The 27,502-nt window shown below is 34.0% G+C and overlaps 1 protein-coding gene across 1 annotated transcript in view; it reads right to left on the bottom strand.

Moving 5' to 3' along the window:
- Nucleotides 1-27,502, bottom strand: part of LOC148949134 (uncharacterized) — a 203,270-nt gene that overhangs the window by 131,519 nt on the left and 44,249 nt on the right. The window contains exons 5-6 of the mRNA XM_089093196.1: nucleotides 13,587-13,757; nucleotides 9,197-9,364 (exon numbers count right to left, since the gene is read on the bottom strand). Coding sequence (XP_088949322.1) covers nucleotides 9,197-9,364; nucleotides 13,587-13,757 — 339 coding nt within the window. The remainder of the gene's footprint in view (nucleotides 1-9,196; nucleotides 9,365-13,586; nucleotides 13,758-27,502) is intronic.

Raw genomic sequence — 27,502 nt, 5'->3', positions numbered from 1 at the left:
CTATTGTCCTAACTACGCTATACTTTGCTATTAAATTCTTAACAAATCTCCAAGGCAATTTTAATCGTAATTAAATAAAAAAAAACGAGTTTTTTAAACTGAAAGTAAGGAGCGACATTAAAACTTAAAACGAACAGAAATTATTCCGTATATGAAAGGGGCTGCCCCCTCCTCAACGCTTCGCTCTTTACGCTAAAGTTTTTTATCGTTTTAAAAAATAAAGTTGTGAGACAGAGGCAAAGTTTACTCTAGAATTTACTCTAGAATCTACTCAAAGAATTTACTCTAGAAAACTGTTTTCCTACTCGAACTATTGTCCTAACTACGCTATACTTTGCTATTAAATTCTTAACAAATCTCCAAAGCAATTCTAATCGTAATTAAATAAAAAAAAACGAGTTTTTTAAACTGAAAGTAAAGAGCGACATTAAAACTTAAAACGAACAGAAATTATTCCGTATATGGAAGGGGCTGTCCCCTCCTCAACGCTTCGCTCTTTACGCTAAAGTTTTTAATCGTTTTAAAAAATAAAGTTGTGAGACAGAGTCAAAGTTTACTCTAGAATTTACTCTAGAATTTACTCAAAGAATTTACTCTAGAAAACTGTTTTCCTACTCGAACTATTGTCCTAACTACGCTATACTTTGCTATTAAATTCTTAACAAATCTCCAAGGCAATTCTAATCGTAATTAAATAAAAAAAAACGAGTTTTTTAAACTGAAAGTAAGGAGCGACATTAAAACTTAAAACGAACAGAAATTATTCCGTATATGTAAGGGGCTGTCGCCTCCTCAACGCTTCGCTCTTTACGCTAAAGTTTTTTATCGTTTTAAAAAATAAAGTTGTGAGACAGAGTCAAAGTTTACTCTAGAATTTACTCAAAGAATTTACTCTAGAAGACTGTTTTCATACTCGAACTATGTTCCTAACTACGCTATACTTTGCTATTAAATTCTTTACAAATCTCCAAGGCAATTCTAATCGTAATTAAATAAAAAAAACGAGTTTTTTAAACTGAAAGTAAGGAGCGACATTAAAACTTAAAACGAACAGAAATTATTCCGTATATGAAAGGGGCTGTCCCCTCCTCAACGCCTCGCTCTTTACGCTTAAGTTTTTTATCGTTTTAAAAAATAAAGTTGTGAGACAGAGTCAAAGTTTACTCTAGAATTTACTCTAGAATTTACTCAAAGAATTTACTCTAGAAAACTGTTTTCCTACTCGAACTATTGTTCTAACTACGCTTTAATTTGCTATTAAATTCTTAACAAATCTCCAAGGCAATTCTAATCGTAATTAAATAAAAAAAAACGAGTTTTTTAAAATGAAAGTAAGGAGCGACATTAAAACTTAAAACGAACAGAAATTATTCCGTATATGAAAGGGGCTGTCCCCTCCTCAACGCCTCGCTCTTTACGCTTAAGTTTTTTATCGTTTTAAAAAATAAAGTTGTGAGACAGAGTCAAAGTTTACTCTAGAATTTACTCAAAGAATTTACTCTAGAAAACTGTTTTCCTACTCGAACTATTGTCCTAACTACGCTATACTTTGCTATTAAATTCTTAACAAATCTCCAAGGCAATTCTAATCGTAATTAAATAAAAAAAGAGTTTTTTAAACTGAAAGTAAGGAGCGACATTAATACTTAAAACGAACAGAAATTATTCCGTATATGAAAGGGGCTGTCCCCTCCTCAACGCTTCGCTCTTTACGCTAAAGTTTTTTATCGTTTTAAAAAATAAAGTTGTGAGACATAGTCAAAGTTTACTCTAGAATTTACTCTAGAATTTAATCAAAGAATTTACTCTAGAAAACTGTTTTCCTACTCGAACTATTGTCCTAACTACGCTATACTTTGCTATTAAATTCTTAACAAATCTCCAAGGCAATTTTAATCGTAATTAAATAAAAAAAAAACGAGTTTTTTAAACTGAAAGTAAGGAGCGACATTAAAACTTAAAACGAACAGAAATTATTCCGTATATGAAAGGGGCTGTCCCCTCCTCAACGCTTCGCTCTTTACGCTAAAGTTTTTTATCGTTTTAAAAAATAAAGTTGTGAGACAGAGTCAAAGTTTACTCTAGAATTTACTCTAGAATTTACTCAAAGAATTTACTCTAGAAAACTGTTTTCCTACTCGAACTATTGTCCTAACTACGCTATACTTTGCTATTAAATTCTTAACAAATCTCCAAGGCAATTTTAATCGTAATTAAATAAAAAAAAACGAGTTTTTTAAACTGAAAGTAAGGAGCGACATTAAAACTTAAAACGAACAGAAATTATTCCGTATATGAAAGGGGCTGTCGCCTCCTCAACGCTTCGCTCTTTACGCTAAAGTTTTTTATCGTTTTAAAAAATAAAGTTGTGAGACAGAGTCAAAGTTTACTCTAGAATTTACCCTAGAATTTACTCAAAGAATTTACTCTAGAAAACTGTTTTCCTACTTGAACTATTGTCCTAACTACGCTATACTTTGCTATTAAATTCTTAACAAATCTCCAAGGCAATTTTAATCGTAATTAAATAAAAAAAAACGAGTTTTTTAAACTGAAAGTAAGGAGCGACATTAAAACTTAAAACGAACAGAAATTATTCCGTATATGAAAGGGGCTGTCCCCTCCTCAACACTTCGCTCTTTACGCTAAAGTTTTTTATCGTTTTAAAAAATAAAGTTGTGAGACAGAGTCAAAGTTTACTCTAGAATTTACTCAAAGAATTTACTCTAGAAAACTGTTTTCCTACTCGAACTATTGTCCTAACTACGCTATACTTTGCTATTAAATTCTTAACAAATCTCCACGGCAATTTTAATCGTAATTAAATAAAAAAAAACGAGTTTTTTAAACTGAAAGTAAGGAGCGACATTAAAACTTAAAACGAACAGAAATTATTCCGTATATGAAAGGGGCTGTCGCCTCCTCAACGCTTCGCTCTTTACGCTAAAGTTTTTTATCGTTTTAAAAAATAAAGTTGTGAGACAGAGTCAAAGTTTACTCTAGAATTTACTCTAGAATTTACTCAAAGAATTTACTCTAGAAAACTGTTTTCCTACTCGAACTATTGTCCTAACTACGCTATACTTTGCTATTAAATTCTTAACAAATCTCCAAGGCAATTCTAATCGTAATTAAATAAAAAAAAAACGAGATTTTTAAACTGAAAGTAAGGAGCGACATTAAAACTTAAAACAAACAGAAATTATTCCGTATATGAAAGGGGCTGTCCCCTCCTCAACGCCTCGCTCTTTACGCTTAAGTTTTTTATCGTTTTAAAAAATAAAGTTGTGAGACAGAGTCAAAGTTTACTCTAGAATTTACTCAAAGAATTTACTCTAGAAAACTGTTTTCCTACTCGAACTATTGTCCTAACTACGCTATACTTTGCTATTAAATTCTTAACAAATCTCCCAGGCAATTCTAATCGTAATTAAATAAAAAAAAAAAACGAGTTTTTTAAACTGAAAGTAAGGAGCGACATTAAAACTTAAAACGAACAGAAATTATTCCGTATATGAAAGGGGCTGTCCCCTCCTCAACGCTTCGCTCTTTACGCTAAAGTTTTTTATCGTTTTAAAAAATAAAGTTGTGAGACAGAGTCAAAGTTTACTCTAGAATTTACTCTAGAATTTACTCAAAGAATTTACTCTAGAAAACTGTTTTCCTACTCGAACTATTGTCCTAACTACGCTATACTTTGCTATTAAATTCTTAACAAATCTCCAAGGCAATTTTAATCGTAATTAAATAAAAAAAAACGAGTTTTTTAAACTGACAGTAAGGAGCGACATTAAAACTGAAAACGAACAGAAATTATTCCGTATATGAAAGGGGCTGTCCCCTCCTCAACGCTTCGCTCTTTACGCTAAAGTTTTTTATCGTTTTAAAAAATAAAGTTGTGAGACAGAGTCAAAGTTTACTCTAGAATTTACTCAAAGAATTTACTCTAGAAAACTGTTTTCCTACTCGAACTATGTTCCTAACTACGCTATACTTTGCTATTAAATTCTTTACAAATCTCCAAGGCAATTCTAATCGTAATTAAATAAAAAAAAACGAGTTTTTTAAACTGAAAGTAAGGAGCGACATTAAAACTTAAAACGAACAGAAATTATTCCGTATATGAAAGGGGCTGTCCCCTCCTCAACGCCTCGCTCTTTACGCTTAAGTTTTTTATCGTTTTAAAAAATAAAGTTGTGAGACAGAGTCAAAGTTTACTCTAGAATTTACTCTAGAATTTACTCAAAGAATTTACTCTAGAAAACTGTTTTCCTACTCGAACTATTGTCCTAACTACGCTTTACTTTGCTATTAAATTCTTAACAAATCTCCAAGGCAATTCTAATCGTAATTAAATAAAAAAAAACGAGTTTTTTAAACTGAAAGTAAGGAGCGACATTAAAACTTAAAACGAACAAAAATTATTCCGTATATGAAAGGGGCTGTCCCCTCCTCAACGCCTCGCTCTTTACGCTTAAGTTTTTTATCGTTTTAAAAAATAAAGTTGTGAGACAGAGTCAAAGTTTACTCTAGAATTTACTCAAAGAATTTACTCTAGAAAACTGTTTTCCTACTCGAACTATTGTCCTAACTACGCTATACTTTGCTATTAAATTCTTAACAAATCTCCAAGGCAATTCTAATCGTAATTAAATAAAAAAAAGAGATTTTTAAACTGAAAGTAAGGAGCGACATTAATACTTAAAACGAACAGAAATTATTCCGTATATGAAAGGGGCTGTCCCCTCCTCAACGCTTCGCTCTTTACGCTAAAGTTTTTTATCGTTTTAAAAAATAAAGTTGTGAGACATAGTCAAAGTTTACTCTAGAATTTACTCTAGAATTTAATCAAAGAATTTACTCTAGAAAACTGTTTTCCTACTCGAACTATTGTCCTAACTACGCTATACTTTGCTATTAAATTCTTAACAAATCTCCAAGGCAATTTTAATCGTAATTAAATAAAAAAAAAACGAGTTTTTTAAACTGAAAGTAAGGAGCGACATTAAAACTTAAAACGAACAGAAATTATTCCGTATATGAAAGGGGCTGTCCCCTCCTCAACGCTTCGCTCTTTACGCTAAAGTTTTTTATCGTTTTAAAAAATAAAGTTGTGAGACAGAGTCAAAGTTTACTCTAGAATTTACTCTAGAATTTACTCAAAGAATTTACTCTAGAAAACTGTTTTCCTACTCGAACTATTGTCCTAACTACGCTATACTTTGCTATTAAATTCTTAACAAATCTCCAAGGCAATTTTAATCGTAATTAAATAAAAAAAAACGAGTTTTTTAAACTGAAAGTAAGGAGCGACATTAAAACTTAAAACGAACAGAAATTATTCCGTATATGAAAGGGGCTGTCCCCTCCTCAACGCTTCGCTCTTTACGCTAAAGTTTTTTATCGTTTTAAAAAATAAAGTTGTGAGACAGAGTCAAAGTTTACTCTAGAATTTACCCTATAATTTACTCAAAGAATTTACTCTAGAAAACTGTTTTCCTACTTGAACTATTGTCCTAACTACGCTATACTTTGCTATTAAATTCTTAACAAATCTCCAAGGCAATTCTAATCGTAATTAAATAAAAAAAAACGAGTTTTTTAAACTGAAAGTAAGGAGCGACATTAAAACTTAAAACGAACAGAAATTATTCCGTATATGAAAGGGGCTGTCCCCTCCTCAACACTTCGCTCTTTACGCTAAAGTTTTTTATCGTTTTAAAAAATAAAGTTGTGAGACAGAGTCAAAGTTTACTCTAGAATTTACTCAAAGAATTTACTCTACAAAACTGTTTTCCTACTCGAACTATTGTCCTAACTACGCTATACTTTGCTATTAAATTCTTAACAAATCTCCAAGGCAATTCTAATCGTAATTAAATAAAAAAAAACGAGCTTTTTAAACTGAAAGTAAGGAGCGACATTAAAACTTAAAACGAACAGAAATTATTCCGTATATGAAAGGGGCTGTCGCCTCCTCAACGCTTCGCTCTTTACGCTAAAGTTTTTTATCGTTTTAAAAAATAAAGTTGTGAGACAGAGTCAAAGTTTACTCTAGAATTTACTCTAGAATTTACTAAAAGAATTTACTCTAGAAAACTGTTTTCCTACTCGAACTATTGTCCTAACTACGCTATACTTTGCTATTAAATTCTTAACAAATCTCCAAGGCAATTCTAATCGTAATTAAATAAAAAAAAAACGAGATTTTTAAAATGAAAGTAAGGAGCGACATTAAAACTTAAAACGAACAGAAATTATTCCGTATATGAAAGGGGCTGTCCCCTCCTCAACGCCTCGCTCTTTACGCTAAAGTTTTTTATCGTTTTAAAAAATAAAGTTGTGAGACAGAGTCAAAGTTTACTCTAGAATTTACTCAAAGAATTTACTCTAGAAAACTGTTTTCCTACTCGAACTATTGTCCTAACTACGCTATACTTTGCTATTAAATTCTTAACAAATCTCCAAGGCAATTCTAATCGTAATTAAATAAAAAAAAACGAGTTTTTTAAACTGAAAGTAAGGAGCGACATTAAAACTTAAAACAAACAGAAATTATTCCGTATATGAAAGGGGCTGTCCCCTCCTCAACGCTTCGCTCTTTACGCTAAAGTTTTTTATCGTTTTAAAAAATAAAGTTGTGAGACAGAGTCAAAGTTTACTCTAGAATTTACTCTAGAATTTACTCAAAGAATTTACTCTAGAAAACTGTTTTCCTACTCGAACTATTGTCCTAACTACGCTATACTTTGCTATTAAATTCTTAACAAATCTCCAAGGCAATTCTAATCGTAATTAAATAAAAAAAACAAGTTTTTTAAACTGAAAGTAAGGAGCGACATTAAAACTTAAAACGAACAGAAATTATTCCGCATATGAAAGGGGCTGTCCCCTCCTCAACGCTTCGCTCTTTACGCTAAAGTTTTTTTATTGTTTTAAAAAATAAAGTTATGAGACAGAGTCAAAGTTTACTCTAGAATTTACTCTAGAATTTACTCAAAGAATTTACTCTAGAAAACTGTTTTCCTACTCGAACTATTGTCCTAACTACGCTATACTTTGCTATTAAATTCTTAACAAATCTCCAAGGCAATTTTAATCGTAATTAAATAAAAAAAAAACGAGTTTTTTAAACTGAAAGTAAGGAGCGACATTAAAACTTAAAACGAACAGAAATTATTCCGTATATGAAAGGGGCTGTCCCCTCCTCAACGCCTTGCTCTTTACGCCAAAGTTTGACTCTGTCTCACAACTTTATTTTTTAAAACGATAAAAAACTTTAGCGTAAAGAGCGAGGCGTTGAGGAGGGGACAGCCCCTTTCATATACGGAATAATTTCTGTTCGTTTTAAGTTTTAATGTCGCTCCTTACTTTCAGTTTAAAAAACTTGTTTTTTTTATTTAATTCCGGTTAGGACTGACTTAATGGATGGAATTAGTCACGGATAAGTCTATAAAAGAGACTCGATATGCTTATTTTTCTATAACCACTTTGGTAATTCTTAATAAATTGCATTGGTTACCATAAAGCAGCTTTAAAGGCTCAGAGAAAAGACAACCTCAAAAATAAGGTATTTATGCTATTTATCATCAATCTATACGAAAGGTTTTGGGTAGACAACTCAGACCAGCCACGAAACTATCTTCCACGTGCAACTTTGCAACCTTTTCCCGATTTGTTTCCCCCTCTCAACTTTCTGTTTTTTTTTTAAGTTACTTCTAACAATTTTTGCATATTCCTTTTGCTGTATTTGGGCTTTTCTTTGAATTGCTTGCCCTTATATGAAGTTTTTGGTTCAAAAGTAATAGAATTTAGGCGCAAAATTAAACCAAAGCAAAATTTTAAGCATTACTTCATATACATTTCAAAAATCTGAAGACTAGTTTGATGGTTTTGACGAAAGAAGTCAAAGGAAATTTTAAACATTACTTTGTAAACATACCATAAACCTGAAAACTACTTTGGTGGTTTTGACGAAAAAAGTCAAAGGAAATTTTAAATCTTACTTCGTGGACATTCCAAAGATCCTAAATACAGTCGAAGAAGATTTTGAATATTGCTCCGCAAAGATTCCAAAAATCTGAAACTAGTTCGATGGTTTTGACGAAAGAAGTCAAAGGAAATTTTAAACATTACTTTGTAAACATACCATAAACCTGAAAACTACTTTGGTGGTTTTGACGAAAAAAGTCAAAGGAAATTTTAAATCTTAATTCGTGGACATTCCAAAGATCTGAAATAAAGTCGAAGAAGATTTTGAATATTGCTCCGCAAAGATTCCAAAAATCTGAAACTAGTTCGATAGTTTTGACGAAAACAGTCAAAGGAGATTTTAATTATTGCTCTGTAAACTCTCCAAAAACGTGAAACTAGTCTGATGGTTTTAACGAAAAAAGTCAAAGGAGATCTTAGATCTTAAACATTGCTCCCTAAACATTCCAAAAACCTGATATTTTTTTCCGACTTTTTCCGACTCATGAAAAGTAACAAAATGAATGTAATCAAATTTTTAATGCGATCTTTTAAAGTTTTTCTTTGTAAGCTTTCACCTCCCCCTCGAACAAAAATCATGAATACGGCCTTACTTAGAGGTCATTTCAAATTTAATTTTCTTGGCTTATAAACCAAAGTAGTTCAATTGAAAGAGAGTCTAGATAGTCAAACTTAAGGGCGCCGATTATGAAAAAGGGGCAATCGATCCCTGGATTTAGAAGTTTCTTTAAATGTGTCTTAACTAAAAAAAAAAAAAAAAAAAAAAAAAAAAATGCCTCCCCCATAGATCTTTTCATAATACTTTTTTTTGTTTCTTCATCAAAATAATCTTTACCCCAACCTCCCTATATTTTCATGAACAGGTGCCACTGGTGAAATTAGGCAAAGACTGGAAAAGCCAATAAGGGGTCACTAAACTGCTAAAATAGGACAAGCAGTGACAAGAAAAATAAAGGTGATAAAAAAGACGGCGTTTTGGCATGTTAATGAGACTGCCTTACCCTGGTTATGAAAAGCAGCACTTTCTTCTGAAAAAACAGATCATGCACAGTGGATGCAGTATATTTGCAGAGCTGTTCATATCAAATTTCCTTTCGTGTGCCCTTTCCTTTCCTTGCAGTTCAAATATTCTTTATGCATAAAACTTAAATCAAATGGGCTTCTTTTTATCAAAAAAGTTAATTTAAGAAACAGCTGATCTTACCTAAGGTGCAACCGACCCTTGGTGCAGTTCCAGATCTGACATATTCCTGACACCTTACATTGTATTTTGAATAAACCGGGTCACGGTTCGAAACCCGTATTGGGAAGCATTCGGGATGAAATTCATTGAAGTTCACGTTACAACATCGCAGTCTCTGTCCAAGATAACCTGCAAAAAAAAATTAATTCTTTAAGGCTCTTCTGAACGTCCAAAAATTTATTTCCATTTCTCAAATTTATGAACATTTACATTAAAGTATTCATCTAAAAACAAAAGAGGAAGAAATCCTAACTGATTAAAAAAATCAAGGGCATAAAGAGAAAGAATTTAAAATCGCAAAAATTTTTGCCCGGGTTTGCACTAGCGTGGTTGCAGTGATAGCTGCAACCTAATAAATAACTACTAGTACTACTACTAACAACTCACCGCAGAACCAAGCGGCCTGAGGCCAATACAGCTACGCTTGCTCCTCCTCCATCCCAATCTATTCAAAGCTTCCCTCTTTACACCCTCCCAGGAAGTTCCCATTTTTTTTAAATCTTTCTATATGAAATCCTCCCATCCCAGCCGTGGACGACCTGCTTTCCGTTTAGCTCTAGACGGTTGGCCGAAAAGGACAATCTTCGGCAATCTGTCATCCTTCATCCGCAGAACGTGCCCTAGCCATCTCAACCTTTCTTTAAGTATAGTCCTAATAAGTGGGCGTTAACCACATATCTCGGGCAGCCAACTGTTGTAATTACGTTCATTCAGTTGAGTACCATTGACGGTTTGCTAGTACTTTCCCTGGAAAATAGCTATCCAATCTTTGTCCGCTTTTCGGATCGCCCATGCTTCAGAGCCATATTTGACCACTGTCATCACTGTAGCTTCCATTGTTCTAATCTTGTTTGCAGACTTATCTTCCTAATCTTCCAAACTTTTTTTTAACTGTGAAAAACACCCTGAGCCTTGGCTATTTTACTTTTAACACCTTCACTGCTCCCACCTTCTTTACTAAAAATGCTACCAAGGTAAGTGAAGCTGTCCACCTGATCAATCTTTTCGTTACCCAACGTCGCCTTTTCATCTTCAGTTACTCCTAGCCTTAGTGACTTAGTCTTCTTAACTTTCAAACCTATTCTAGCACCCTAAACTCGCAAAATCTCTAAAAGTTCATTCATTTTACCCACACTTTCATCTAGGATGCTTAAATCATCAGCATAATCGAAGTCCAGGAGGGTTGTTCCTACCCATTTGATTCTGTGATCTCCCATAGCCTTTCCTGGGCTCCTTAAGACAAAGTCTATCAAAATGATCCATATAAAGGGGGATAGAACACAACCCTGCTCAACTCCTGATTTTATACAAAACCAGCTGCTAACCTCATTTCCTACCATAACCGCAGCAGTGTTATTCTCGTACATAGCACTAATCACTTTAATGTATTTCTCTGGTATACCATACAAGGATAAGATCCTTGCTAAAGCTCTTCTATCAACAGAATCGAACGCTTGCTCATAATCTATAAAACTGAGGACCAAAGGTGTTTGACAACTCAGATACTTCTCAATTATCAAGCTAAGAGTGAAAATTTGGTCGACACATCCTCTACCTTTTCTAAAGCCGCACTGTTCTTCTCTTAAAACTTTGTCTGCAGCATCTCTCAGGCAAAAAAGCATCATATTCCTAAGTAATTTGCTACCTACAGAGACCAGACTAATGCCTCGATAATTACCACACTCATTCTTATCACCTTTCTTATGCAGTAGTTTAATTAAGGTTTTCCTAAAATCGTTTTTGCCTTTTGCCTCTGGAGGCAAAGGCGGATTTAAGGTAAGGTCCAAAATCGTTAGGTACTTCCCCCTTTTCAAAAACATATTCATAGTCTTGAGTGACTTATTTCTAACCTCAGAGCCACCATATTTAAGAAACTCATTTACCACACTATCAAAACCTGGAGCTTTATTATTTTTTAATCCTTTTAGTACTGTCGCTAATTCTTCCTCACAAAACAAATCTTCCTTCACATCCAAGGTATCACAAGCTTTTTTTAAATTTCCTGCAATTCTAACTCGGTTTAGCACATTCTCAAAATGTTCTGCCCATCTCTCTTTAACCCTTCCCTTATCACTAATTGTGTCCTCGTTCCTATCTTTAACTGGGACAATCCGGATTGACTACGAAATATCCATATAAGAACGTTGATAAATTAATAAAGGGTTGGCCAGCTCCAGCATCTCCTGTTAAATGTTCTGCCTCAAATAATAACTGAAGGCCCTTATAGTGGGGTAACCACCCATCTATTCCTCAGATTAGAGTTTTTATTTGTAGCGGGTTCTACTTAATCATGATAGGAATTCCGTTGAGTTCCATTTCTCCCAATTCAACTAATCCATCCGTTTAGAAGTTTCTTTTGTTAGCTTTATCCTTACACTCGAGGTGTTCCATCTGTGTTGAATTCATCAGTGATAAGGACATCCTGGAGTTCACTTTCCCATTTTACATGGTTGATGTGGATAAGGTAAAGCATGTTCTAACTCGATGTCCGAGTTTGTACGAGATTAGTGAATATGGCCGTGGCGATTCAAAAGGCAACTTTTGTCGTACTTTTTGAATAAATGATGTATGTAATTTACCCCATGTAATATGTTCATCTGATTAGTTTAACCCACTTTCCTATGATGATGAGGAGTTCATGAATATTTAAGACCCTCTGACTTGAGGTATGAATTTGTAAGAGATTAGTGAAAATTTAAGTAGGAACACAGTTGAGTTTAATCAAAAAGCTGTGTATCACACTTTTTGTCTAAATAACGTATATAATTAACCCCATTAAACGAAATATGTTCATCTGATTGAATCAAACCACTTTCATATGATAATGAGTAGATCATGAACAATTAATTGAACCATTCTCTGACTCAATGTTTGGGTTTGTAAGGGATTAGTAAAAAATTAATTAGGAACATGGTTAAGGTTAATCAAAAGGCGGTATGTCATACATCTTGTCAAAATAATGTATATAATATATCCTATTAAAAGGATTATGTTGATTTGATTGGTTCAATCCACTTTCCTATAATGATGAGGAGCAGATTGATAAATTGGAGAATTCCTTGACTCGATGTTCAAGGTTCAAGGTCCAAGGTCATAAGGTTCAAGGTTCAAGGTTCGATGTTCAAGTTCATACCGTTTTAGGGAATATCTAGCTGGAAATACAGCCGCAGAAATTCAAAAGGCAGTTTTTCAAACCCGACCCTCTGAGATTCGAACGCCACAAGGTCGTTCTACAAACAAGGATTGTTTTAGCAATTTTATGTCAACAAATTTGTGTAACAATGGGCCCTGAATTTCTTGCAAGTTTAACAACAGCGTCTGATTTCAATAAAACCTTAGTAACGCAGCTTCAACACAAATTTAGTGAATATACGAAGCGAAATTATTAAATTTATCAAATTTACTTATAATATACCAAGTAATCAAGGCAAAAATTAATACAAAATAAAAATTAAAAAGCAATTATAAAATTTTTCATCATCCATAGTAAAAATTAATAAAAGTACTAATAAAAAACAAATAAAGTAAAATTCCCTAAAACCAGTACATTTACAAGAAACTATTTGGTAAGTTTGGTAAAATTAGTAAAATTAAAACCAAACTATTATGTAAATTTATTACTAATTTTAAGTAGAATTGATAAATTTACAAAAAAAACTATTTAAACTTAAAATTTGGCTTTTAAAGGCAATATGGAGGAATAAAGATTCTCATGACACCGATAGAGAGAAGGCTATCTCCCTTCAAATAATCAGGGTTCTAGTCATAATACGTAGAATAAGGCACATACACAGTAATTTCTTGGGAGGGAGTACGAAAATACGCAGCATATCTCCAAATTATATGAAAACTATTTTAGAAATGTCAAAAACAGGAGGGGGTGGGTCAAGAGCCCGAAGGTTGTTTCGCTTCTCTCCACTTATCTAGATGCGGTCAGTGACTCCCCCATTACAATATAACAATGTGACTGAAAACCACAGTTTATATAATTATCCAGTAAGCTTATCGCAGATCATTTCTGGTCTTCGTTCTCGGTGCGAACAAAAAGCCCCTCCCACTTCTTCGTGCAGTTATGGATCAGTGTGAATAGCGGGTTCCACTTGTTTCCGATTATTTCTATTATAACTTTAAGTTTCGCGTCCAAGAGGGTTACAAAGTGCATTATTCGTAATAGAGGGTTTCCACTTGTTTCCGATTGTTTCGCATCTGACTTGTCTACCCATGAAAAGATCTGATGCCGCTTATGTTTCTACGTTCTCTGGAGCACTCGCACCCCGGTCCGGGTTTTTATATTGGGTGAGATAGGGAATGATCATACTGGATAATTATATAAACTGTGCTGAAAACATACCTGCCATCTGTGGAGTATGTGATATATCGTGATAAATCAAGTCTCCCCAAACTGCAATAGCTGCAGTTAAATGTTGATGTTGTGTGTCTACATCCTTATGAAAAAGTAGAGAGATATCACGACCACTGGGCAAGAATTGACCATTACTAGCTTGTCGAGGCACACTAACACCTAAAAAAGAAAAAAAAATATACTAATAAAATAACGAATTTTGTTGGTGCGATATGATACCGTGGTTTAGAATATTCTTACCCAAAATTTTTACTGATTTACCCATTGATTATTTTGGGAATAAATTTGGAGCTCTCGGTGCCCAATTAAAGGATCATTCACATTGAGATTGAGCTAACGGAGCAAATTTAGTTCATGACGTCTTCAGAAATCTTAACACTCATCAAACATTCTTGTTCTGAATTTTTAGTGATGGATTGTACATAAATATGCCTGCAATCATAGTCTGTTAGAGGAATAAATTTAGCAATTCTTAGTCCCTCCCTCTATTTTTGGGATTTGTGACCTGTTCACACTGAGATTTAGTTAACGCCACGATTTTAGCTTATAACTTATTCTTTGCTCATAACGCAACTAAAATATTCGTCTTCTGAACTTTTCCAGATACATACGATTGCATTCATTGCCTATTCTGAAATAAATCTTGAGATTATCAGTCCCTCCCTTTTTTTTGGCAAAAAGGCTCATTCACAATGAGATTTAGTTTACGCCATGATTGAGCTATTAGTGGTATTTAGCTAACGCTAAGGTTTTTATTATCACCGGACCGATTCATAATTAGATTTGTTAAGCCTGGAGGTAGCTAGAGCCAGCACCAAAAATCAATTTTATTTGAACTTTTTTACCCAATCAGAGAGTTGCATTGTCAATTCTTGGCTATATAGAATAAAATATAAAGAAATGGCTGTGGCATAGTGGGTTGGATCTAAGCTTAGTTATACAGGGCACAGAGTTTGAACCCAGCTGTAGCAACACACTGTTCGGCTGGGAATTTGATTCTGATGATGAGATTATGTGAAAGTGTCTTCATATTAATCCAAGGAAGAAGAAGAAGATAAAAGAGGTAACAGCGACATGGTAGTCGCTGCAAGGCCCAGAATTTGATTTTGGTGATGATATTAAGCGAAAGCGTAGTTGCGCAGTGGAACTGAGCCCAAATTGGTAATACGGAACTAGGAGTTCAATTCAAACTCAGCTGCAGCAAATCACTGCAGGACCTGGAATTTGATTCTAATGATGAGATTATGCGACAGGGTCTCCATGCTAATGCAAGAAAGAAGAAGAAGAAGAATAAGCATATGGTGAATACTTCATCTTATCTAGCCTGAACTAGAAAATTAGGTAGGTTTTCTTATGCAAGATTCTGACGCTAATTTAACCTTCGATGTTGGCTAAATCTCAGATTGACTAATTCTAGACTTCCACGTGTAGACACAATTACAGACTAAATGGTTATTTTTACCAGTGTATTTGAACTAACCATAAAACAAAAAATTCAAGGGTAAAGTCTTTGTACATGCATTATTACAATCCTTGCGTTATGAGGGTATGCTACTGCCCAAAATTTCCGTCGAAAGATTGGATGGCAAATGATCTAGTATAAGTTTATCTCACAATACTACATGTCAATATATGTATGTATGTTTTCTCAATATATATACGTCAACTACATGTCAATATTTAGCCGTTTTGCGCTTCACTATCTGATTGCCTTTGTAACTGCCAAGATTTATTCTAGGGGTTAGCTAAATCTCAATGTGGTCGATTCTAAGGATTTATGTTCCCTTTGCGGTTTTTAGAGGTGAAGTTTCTGTGTTCCTACCCTTTTTATATTTCAACAAAAGATGAAAAGTTTTCTATCTTTCAACAGCCGAGTTACCGAATAAAACTTTCGAAGTTTACTTTTTTATACTAAAAAATAAGTTAAAAGGCATGAGAAACACGTGAAAATGAGAAATTTTCTATTTCTCCAAGAATTTTTTGTTTATTAATTCCCCCTCCCAATTTGAAAATATAGAAACGCTATGTCATTTTCGCCCATGATCAGTCGGGGTTGCTTAGAAATGTCTAAGATCGTCAACTTTAATAATTAAAAATCATAGAGATAGAAGTATGACTGTGCAAGATATAAAGACATTTAGTGTTTGCTTTTTTTGTCAATTCGATATGAATAGCTCGTCGATAGGGCGTCAATTCAACGCCCTCCACGCCAGCAATGGTTCAGGAGGATATTTATCACTTTTTCAAAGTAATATCCAGTGATGATTCCAGGCCTGGGTGGGGGGAACTGTCCCCCCCCCCCCCAGTTTTCTAACATCTTACATTAAATTCCTTTTATTTTACATTTTTACACTCCTATATCATACCCCCCCCCCGATTATGAGGCCTAAAACCGCTACTGGTAATATCGTAACGCTGGCTCAGTTAATAGATTGATCTGAAGTTAGTGATCTCAATTATATAAATAAATTGTCCCATCGGTGCAAATCAAAGCTGATGCTTGTCGCAAAATCGTATATATCATAGAGAAAATAAATCTTAAAGCATCAAGACAACAAAATAAAAAGTTTCTGAAGATTTTTTTCTTTGGTTGTTTCAAAATTGTGAAGCTTTTAAAATTAGAATATTTTTATTTAAACTCAAATATACATACAGTCTTAAAAAAAAGTGTCCAAGCCCAGTGGCATACTTAAACACTGCCAATTAAACAATACTAAACTTAAAGCAGCCTTAAACTAACTTGTCAAACAAAAACACATAGGCCTACAAACGCTAAAAACCGCTACAAAAAAACTTGAACTGTTGCCAGCAGATTTGACTTTCAGGTAATTTCTAAGCAGTCTCTGAAACAAACGTTTATCAAACTCTTAATGCAGCATCATATTTTTATCCTTGTTGGCACATTGAACAATGAAAAAAATAAGTCGAACTAATTAATTAAATCTGATAGAGATTTGCGCCCGTAAAAATTCAAACATTAACAATGTGTTGATTGCCAAGGACAACAACACCTTAAAAAAAAGCGAAAATATCGCAAGCTGTTTAGTGCCTTATGTTGTTATCTTAGTTTGGTGATTTTTCAACTACGTTTCGTTTTTTTCAATTTAGAATTTACACCCACTGCTATCAAAAACTGCATAGCTGCATATGAAGTTTTTTTCAATAAAATTGAATTCGCAGCTTTTCTTAATTTTTAAAGATACATACATACATATATATATATATATATATATATATATATATATATATATATATATATATATATATATATATATATATATATATATATATATATATATATATATATATATATATATATATATATATATATATATATATATATATATATATATATATATATATATATACATATATACATATATATATATATATATATATATATATATATATATATATATATATATATATACATATATATATATATATATATATATATATATATATATATATATATATATATATATATATATATATATATATATATATATATATATATATATATATATATAAATGCAAGTCAATATAGAGTCCAACCCATACTACGGCATCCCCGGCAAGTGATGCGTTGAAGGTTTCATCAGCACCTTCTCCGAAAAATTGGCAAGCTGGGGTACTACTTCTTCGGAAACATAGACAACCTCTCAGTGTAGGGTGCTGGAACGTCTGCTCGATGAAATGCCTAACGACCCAGTTGCTTATAGCTGGGGAAATGTATCATTAAAACATAGACAAACTGTTACAGTCAAAAACTCGAACCAAAGACATTGTGGGAGGCTCGGAGATTAGAACTCCTGAGGATGACGCTTCTTTCTCCTTTTTCAACTCCGGGTCCCTTGATGGATCTGCGTATGGTGGAGTGGGCATTATTTTAATCCCCCTATCAGCGAGGTTACTTCTAGAGTGGGAACCTATCTCATATACAGTAGCAAGAGCGCGATTCAAAGGCCACCAATTCAACATATCAGTTATTGTAGTTTATGCTCCAACCAGAGACGCACCGAAGAGCGAAGTAGATTTTTTTTTACCAAGTTCTAACTTGTACGCTTAAGAAAGTCCCAAAACGAGACCTCATCTTTATTGGAGGCGACTTTAACACCAGAATTGGGGGAAAAGTATCCAATGCTGAGTCGGCCATTAGCCACTTCGGTCTTGGAGATAGATGTAGCAGGGGATCAAGACTTCTTCATTTTGCCATGACGAATGATTTGGTCATTACCAATACCTTAATCAAACAAAAGCCCAGCCATAGAGCCAAATGACATCCAAAAGATGGTAGAGCAAAAAGCCAGATTGATTACATCCTCATGTCCCGCCGTTGGAAATCAATGGCTACGAAGAGTAGATCGTACATTGGAGCAGATACTGGCTCGAAACATGGGTCGGATCATCTTCTAGTCAAGTTAGATCTAAAGTTACGACTTGCAGCACGCAAGAGGAAACCTCCACGAAGATAATACCAATCACTTTGATGATCCTAATATACAACAGGCATTCTGCTTAGAGTTGTCTAACCGCTTTGAAGCTCCCCAAGTGCAAGCGAACGACGAGCAAACTCAAAGTTTGGATGAAGAGTGGTTGACCATACGCAATACAATCCACGAGGCTACAGAAGCTACGATAGGATACCGCAAAAGACGATCCAAAAAGCGGATATCAACACGCACAATTCAGTTGGCTGAGCACAAGCAACAGATATCGGACAGAAAATCGGAGTTGTTCAAACGCTTGAGAAGAGAATGCCACCAGTCGGCTAAGAATGATAAGAACCAGTACTGGAGAAAATCGCTGAAGACATGGAAGTCGCTGCCTCTACATCGAACACCAGGAAGATGTATCAGCTCCTAAAATCAATCAGGAGTAAATTACACAAGCCTACTAGTACATCCGTCGAAGATGAAAATGGCAAGTTACTCTCGAATAATACCGAAATAATAAATCACTGGAAGGAGCACTTTGACAAACCACTTAACCAGCACCAACTTTCCACAGTAATAGATGATAATCAGCGCTGCCATAATCCAAGTCGTAGCCTTGATGACCTTCAGGAACCAAACTCTCCAAGCAGTATTTACAATGACGTGAATGAGGCTCCCCCCACGTTAAATGAAGTTCAACAAGCAATCAATTGCCTTAAAAGCAATAAAGCCCCTGGTCCTGATGCCATTCCGGCTGAACTTTACAAGTGTGGAGGGACAGCACTTGTCAGCAGGATTCATAAACTAACTTGTCGTATATGGAAAGAAGAGATGGTTCCACAGGATTGGAGAGATTTTATCATCCTTCCAGTCTTCAAAAAAGGGCTATAGACAAAGTGCAGCAATTATCGCGGGATTTCTCTCATATGCAATGCTGCAAAAATACTTACCATAGCACTACATAATCGTTTTCGTATCCAGCGCAATGCAAAGACAAGGCCCAATCAAGCGGAATTTCGCCCAGACATGGGAACAATTGACCAACTATTCGTTTTAAGACAAACCCTTGAACACAGGGCAAAACACCAGAAACCAACAGTGTCTCTATACATGGATTTTATTACAGCTTATGATTCAGTTCTAAGGGATGGAATCTGGAAGGCCATGACAGAAGATGGAGTACCAGCCAAGATAGTCAAGACTTATCCAAGCAAACTACCAGCATAGGCGAACCCAAATTCAGATCGGTGGAGAACTGTTCTCGATGTCCCAAATTTATTTTTGTGTCCAACAGGGAAGTATATTGTCTCCCATCTTATTTAATTTCGTAATCGACTGGATTATGACCAGAGCAATAACGAAGTTCTTAGCCATTAAAGTAAGTCCCAATTTTGTGATCACCGATCTGGACTACGCCGATGATATTTCCTTGTTAGCTGAATATCGTTCAGAAGCCCAATCTATGCTATTGATGGTAGCTGAAGAATCCTCTCTGGTCAGCCTGAAAATAAGCTCCCCGAAGACAAAAGTCACGGCGTCCGGAATATCATCTCAAGACCCCCGAATTTTACTAGAACAGTCGCCCATAGACGAGATACATGAATTTAAGTACCTAGACTCTCTGGTAGACCCAATAGGAGGATGCCCATCAGAAATATAGTCAAGAATTGCTTCAGCAACTGGAGTCTTCACCCAGCTAAATCACTCTCTATAGAACCAAAAAAATATTTTTCTGAAGATAAAAATAATGAATTACTAGGCTTTTGTTTGGTCTGTCTTACTATACAGTTGTGAGACATGGACTATAAAGGTAACCAAAATTCAAATCCTCTGTATATTTAGCAATTCGTGTTTAAGGATAATAATTGATACCACGCCTTGTAACTGTTCAAGAAACAATAAATTCCACAAAATATGCTATTAACATTATGAGTTTATCTATATGATTAACCCACGAATATGCTCTCTTCTCAGTTATAATCTTTGTCATCTTTAACACACCTTGTTACATAAAAGCCCACGTTGTAACGCCCAATTAGTTTATAAAAAGTGACATGAGGGACAAAAGAAAACGTGGCTTGTTACCATCAGAACTAACCTATATCCAATCGATAGCTTAAAGAAGTCTAGACGAAGATGGGAAAAGTCCTAGCTCGAATTGATTGAGCCACTTGCAACCGACCGCGACTCTTGGCTTACTAAAATAACGAAGCTACTGGACGCCAAGGAGAGCGGAGCTGCTTGATTCCTGCTCCAAGTGCACGTGCAAGTAAGTACATAAATATATATATATATATATATATATATATATATATATATATATATATATATATATATATATATATATATATATATATATATATATATATATATATATATATATATATATATATATATATATATATATATATATATATATATATATAATATATATATATATATATATATATATATATATATATATAATTGTTTAATTTTCCATTTAACCAACTCAAACAATCAGATCTCGTTTCCAATGTCCTTGACAATTAAAGTATATTTATCTATTCGCTTATAAGAGCGGAAACTGGCGCTGGTGCCGACAAAAAACTATCAACGACATCTTGCGTTGGGTGATATTTTTTCCAGCTTTGCAATCGTTTTTCTGTCAGGAACTGATATCAGGCACTAGACTAATTTTACCAACTACACAAATTAAATTAAGTATTCTTATTATTACACTGAGAAAATGCCAAGTGTTGCCAAACGTTAGATGGCGTTAAAGATGTTTTGTCGGCACTAGCGTCAGTTCCCACTCTTATAAGTTACCCATACTCTTTGCTCCGAACCAAAGGAAATGTTAGTAAGCTAAAAAACATTGGAGTTTTGTAAATAACTCAAGAGTAAAGCACTGCCCATAATTCTCTTCCTTTAGAATGGGTAAAATAAAGGTCTGATTTTTATGGCACAATCTAAATTTAGTAAAAGGCAGTACTTAGTTACGGGGGTGAATAATTAAGCGGATCTTCTAAAAAAAAGTTTGCCCTCTATAAAAGACGGACTACATTAGTTTTTAACCCGTAGATGTACCATTTAACATCAAGCACCTCTTAGAAGACCGGAGAAGAAAAAGTCTATTTAGGTCAGGAGATCTCTCGAGGCTGACAACTACACAGAAGAAGAAGAAGAATAAACGGGAAAGCGGAAAAAATCAGATTTTCACGCTTGGACTCGATGTTATCTTCTATTCTCACTGTAAGAAATAGTTAGAGATAAATCATTTAAAGAAAACGCTACATCTTGATACATATCGTTATATCAGAAAACGTAGATATGACAAGATATCTTTTTATTATTTTATCATATCTTGGATACAAAAGAGATACCTTCTTTGTACAGTTTTAAGAATTTACTCAGAACCACTAGATGGCACTAGTTCTTTTTTTTCTCTGAGACAACTTAAGTTTCATTCCGTCAATTTCCTATATTTTTTCTTGAATTATTTTGAAAGCAGTTTCCGAACAGTTGCAAAGGGGCGAAATATTCGTTTAATTGTTTCTCTTCTAGACCCGTCTGTCGTTTCTAGATTTATTTCTCTGTATTTCTGAATTGTATGTAATTTCTTTCTGAATTAGGACCGCTATTGTGTTTTCCGTTTAGGAGTTATTACTTATGAGTTAGTGTTTATTGCTTATGACTTATCGTTCATTGAGAAATTGTTCATGAGATGGTGCTAAAAATTTATGAGCAGTGTGTAGTGGGTATCTCCCCCCCCTTTTACATTTCATAGAGCATTTAGGGGGGGGGGGTCAATGCCTTTTATTTATTGTACGATTTCTGTTTGTTTTGTTTTTCTCGGCGGGGAATCTATCTTACTCATTTTTTTAAGCAGTAAATCAATTTGGCATCACGGTTACTCAATTATAAATTAGTTTATGCAGTGAGAAGTATTGGAAATACAAGTTTTAGTTTTCACAATGCATAGCGTCCTAGTTACTCAAGTATACCAGCGTTGTCAATTACACCAGTCATTCCTGTTTAGCGCATTGCCCAAAGCGGTGGCACCATCAGCTCTAGCATCGAATTCTCAATTAAAGACAGCGTTATTAATTGCACTAGTCATTCCTGTTTAGCGGATTGCCCAAAGCAGTGGCACCATCAGCTCTAGCATCGAATTCTCAATTAAAGACTAGAAAATCAATTTTTTCCTCTTCTATGAAAATTTATAGGACGTCGTTCATTCTGATGCGCACTAATTTCAGGGCTCCAAGTATACTTGGACAAAGGGAATAAGAAGGAGAATATGCATAGTCTAAGGGCAGCCAAAGGACCTTGCTCAAGAACATTTTGACAGCGCGCATTTAAAACCATAGACAATACCGTATTTCATGAAAGGCTGGAAGGGAATACAAGTAATCGAACCAAGGTTTGGGACCAATCATAGACCACAGGATTATCCAAGGACCCCAAGTAAATTTTAAACTAGCACAAGGAAACCCCCAAATTATATGTTGGGTGGTCTTTGTTTGTTTTTTTGTTTTTTCTTTCAAAAATATCTCTGCCTACAATTTTCATTTCTTTTTTTACATTAAATATTTAAAAAAAAATGATAAAAACATACAAAAATTTCAACAAACATAAAAAAAAATTAATTCTCAAAAAGTAAAATTTTTTACATAGTTATGTAGGCAATAACTATGCAAACAAAATAAATACCCTCAAAAGCTGGTTATGTTGTGGTTCCAAATGTGTTGAGATAGAAAATTCAGCATATTGACTATTTTTTATCTATACCCTATAATACAAAGCTATATATTCGAAGTTTGAAAGGTGTCGATTTCTATCTGCTACTAAAAGTTTTACTGATCAAATTTATGATCAAGAATGACATTTCAAATATTTTATGAGCTTTGTCTCATCATTCTTATTTTAGCATGCCTGCTAAACAATTTGAGAATTTATGGGACTGTATTCAGTGGATTCACATCCTTTTTATAGGACCGTTTTCCTTTTTGGAGGGTCGAGTGGGTTGTTCACAAGATCGTTTCATTTTCTTCTGGTGAGACTTCCTGAACCAACTATTTTCTAACAACTACATTTGAAGAGGGGTGCCAATTGGGGGTGGGGGGTGGGGTACTCCCCCTTAAGATATTTTGCCCTATTCATAGATTTTGAAAATACCAATTTTGGGTGTTTTCATTGAATAAATACATTTTTTTGGTATGTTAATTGAAAAAATCGGACATACAACAAAATCGTCCCCGCTACATTTTGAAAATCAATTACGCCCCCACCCCTCTGAATTTTTCTGGATTGGCACCACTGTATTCGAACCAAAACTTTTAGATTCACAAAAGATGCAAACAAGGGCGCATCCAGGATTTCTTCGGGGGGAGGGGGGCTTATAAGAGAAATTTTAAAAAATACATCAAAAATTTGTTTATATGCATTTGTGTTACGTTTTTACGAGTCGGGAAAATATTCTGGAGGGGGTGAAACCCTGTAGCCTTGCCCCTTCCCTGAAAACAGCCTTCGAGACTTCAGGGGGGGGGGCACAAGCTTAAAGCCCCCTATCTGCGCGAGTATCTACTTTTGGCAGATATATAACATACTTCTTGTCTAATAACGGTGAAAAAAAGTTTTTAAACTTTCTCTTATGGCTCATATTCCAAGCACGCTCATTTAATTGCATCATTATAGAAAAACATTAGGAATAGTGTTTTTTTTTAGCTTAGGGCTTTTAAGTCAAGGTTACCACCCGGAAATTATTCCGGTGAAATGGAATAATTTTCAGCGGAATGCTCAATAAAGGCTCACTACTTTTGAAAGGTTCACGAAAAGTATTTTGGGTCTTGTCACATTAATGCGATTTTTTTAACGCCCTTGGTTCCCATTAGGCTAATGTGATTTTTTTAACGCAAGACGGCTCATGGATAGCGGATGACGGAAAATCGCAAAAATTTCAACAAAAAACAGCTCACTACAGCCATTGAATCGCAAAAAATGTTGGAGGATATTTAAACAGCACTGCATACGAATAAGTTAAATCAAAGTCCAGAATCTAAGAAAAATATTCAAATGGCTAGCCTGCATTAGCCTAGCTCAGCCTAATTAAAATATAGTTCTTATCTTTTATATTCATTTTCATGGAATTATCTCCCCAGCCCTTGAAGATTAATTTCTGGGATTAAAAGGACCTGACCCTCATGTTTTTTGCCAAATATCAATGGAAAACTTCTGATAAATATGGGTAGTTTTTCAGTTACTTGCAATCTATGGTTCTAAAAGCTTTGAATTCAGAATAATAGATGTGATTTTTAATGGCTCTGTAAAAATATTTCACGCTGCCGCTGAACCGTTGTGACGCATAAACTTGCAGCAAAAAAGGAGGAAATTTGACGCATAACACAAGAACGGGCGTCTTTGCGCAAAATGGCATCAGTGGAAACGCAGACGCTAGTCGATGCCGCATTTACGAGCATAAATTTTAAACTTTTGAAAAATTAGAAATAACGAAATTATTAAGTTTTTCAGCAAAAACTTTTGGACCATGAGCAGCACCATTTTAAAAGTGATCGCATTCATCAACATAATAGGATAATTTCAAAGCTACAAAAATAAGCATGATTCTAACTATAAACAGTTTCAGTTGATGAAAAAAATACCATTAAAACCTAATAAACAAACTTAAATTACTATTTTTAACTTTATTTTAAAATAATAATATATTTCTAAATAATAAGTTCTAAATATGCCTTTCCTCCCCAATAATCCATTCCAATAATTCTAGTGCACGTAAATACATACAGACAGTACATTCTACGCAACGCCATAGTAAAATTTCATGAACATGTGCGTTCATGAAAGGTTCCTATATATATATATATATATATATATATATATATATATATATATATATATATATATAATTTTTAATGGCTCTGTAAAAATATTTCACGCTGCCGCTGAACCGTTGTGACGCATAAACTTGCAGCAAAAAAGGAGGAAATTTGACGCATAACACAAGAACGGGCGTCTTTGCGCAAAATGGCATCAGTGGAAACGCAGACGCTAGTCGATGCCGCATTTACGAGCATACATTTTAAACTTTTGAAAAATTAGAATATATATATATATATATATATATATATATATATATATATATATATATATATATATATATATATATATATATATATATATAATATATATATATATATATATATATATATATATATATATATATATATATATATATATATATATATATATATATATATATATATATATATATATATATATATATATATATATATATATATATATATATATATATATATATATATATATATATATATATATATATATATATATATATATATATATATATATATATATATATATATATATATATATATATATATATATATATATATATATATATATATATATATATATATATATACTTAAAATGCCTCCAGTCGCCCTTTTAAGGCATTAAATAAGAAAAAGTTTTTTCAACTGAAAGTAAGGAGCAACATTAAAACTCAAAACGAGTAGAAACTATTCGGTATAGGAAGGGTTGCCCCCTCCTCAATACCTTGCTTCACGTTAAAGTTCTTAGTACTTTTAAAAAAGCTTCCTGTTCTAATTAAACGACCCTTGTGTTTCAGGAGTCGTTCTTAAAAAACCGGGACGAACAGTTAAACTTTAGCGTAAAGAACAAGGTATTGAGGAGAAGGCAACCCCATCATATACGGAATAGTTTCTGTTCGTTTTGAGTTTTAATGTTTCTCATTACGTTCAGTTTAAAAATCTCGTTTTTTTTTTTGTTTCTGATAATTTTTCAAATAATGCCGGTAAATCTGGTTCACCCTCCATGAAAAATTCCCTTCCCTCCCGGGAAACTCTTCCAGTGAAAGGTCTTCCCACGTAAAATGCACTATCCCCCGTAAAATTCATCCTGGACAATTCCATCCGCGCTGAAAATTCCCTCCCTTCCCCTCCGTAATTTCTTCCAGAAGATTCAGCCTGAAAAATTCTCCTTAGTATACTTTTATTTGAAAAAGACTTTAAGTTCTAATCATTTTTCCAATTACTCTGGAAATCCCCCTTTTCATAGAAATTATTTCCAATAAATCCAAACACGCTGAAAATTATTCCGGTAAATTCTCCCGAAACATCTCCGCGTACAAAATTGAGTAGAGAAAGTAAGACAAATAAAAAGAATTTTGTATTTGTATAGGGATTCTGTCAAATCCCCCCAGTGTAAGATTTCCCCACGAAAGTTTACACCCGGAAATTTCCCTTTACGTGGAAAATTATCCCCACGGAAACCCACCCTAAGCCCAAAATCTCCCTCACCAAAATGCCTGTATACTTCCCAATAAGAAATACCATACGTAAACAAAGGGCAAATTTTATAACTTAAAGACCTAACCCCAGGGACGGGGAGGGTCATGTTATCTCCAAAGGCATAATTTTGGGACTTTTCAACTATGATAAACAAAATGGCTATCTCAAAAATTTGATCGGACAATTTTGGGAGGAAAGGGAGTGGTAAGGGGCTAGTTGCCCTCTAAGCTTTTTGGTCACTTCAAAAGGGCACTAGAACTTTCAATTTCCATTCAAATGAACCCTCTCTCGATGTTCTAGGACCATTGGTTCGACACCATCATCCCTGAAAAAAAAAAAATGCGCATCCGTGATCTTCCTTCCGACAAAAATACATATTCCACATTTTTGCAAGATAAGAACTTGAAACCTCTACAGTAGGGTTCTCTGATACGCTGAATCTTAAGGTGTGATTTTCATTAAGATTATTTTACCTTTAGGTGGTGTTTTCCTTTTTTTGAAAATCAGTCAAGTTTTCTCAGGCTCGTATTCTTATGTTGGTAACACTAAGCTTAATAAATCTTATATATTTGGAATCAGCATAATGAAGCAATTCTTTGATATATTGAATATCAAAATTCAGTTTTTTAGGTTACTTAGTTTAGGTTACTAATGAGCCGTGTTGCTCCTTACTTACAATTCATTACCACAAACTGTTTGAAGAGGCAGTAAATTGAAATTTGATTGTTCAAATTGATTAACTGAAAATTTACACAGCCCTATATTTCTTAAAAACGAGGAAAAATTTAAAATTGAATTTTTAATGAAAAACACATCTGTATGTAGTTATACAAGCTTTTGTGATAGTGGTTGCCAAAACTAAAAAAAAAACTTGGGTGATACATGGGGAAAAAAGCTAAAAACAAGTGGCATCAAACAGCTGAAGAAGGTGTAGCCTTTCTTTGATGGTGTATTTATGTAAGTTTTGCAAAGTAAAAGCAATGCTCAAATTAATTTTCACGGTTCAGCATGACAACACTGACGGAAATGTGGTGCCATCTTAAATACTTTATAAAATAGATCCTCAAACACAAGTTGTAGCACCGATCTTGTACCTCTGCAATCTGTAAGTGAGACACTTGATGCGGTCTCGAC

Source organism: Artemia sp. Qi Xiang Cuo, chromosome 8 (genome assembly GCF_049724085.1).
Source record: "Artemia sp. Qi Xiang Cuo chromosome 8, ASM4972408v1, whole genome shotgun sequence".
In the NCBI taxonomy this organism is placed as follows: Eukaryota; Metazoa; Arthropoda; class Branchiopoda; order Anostraca; family Artemiidae; genus Artemia; species Artemia sp. Qi Xiang Cuo.
This window is presented reverse-complemented; position numbering and strand designations above follow the sequence as displayed.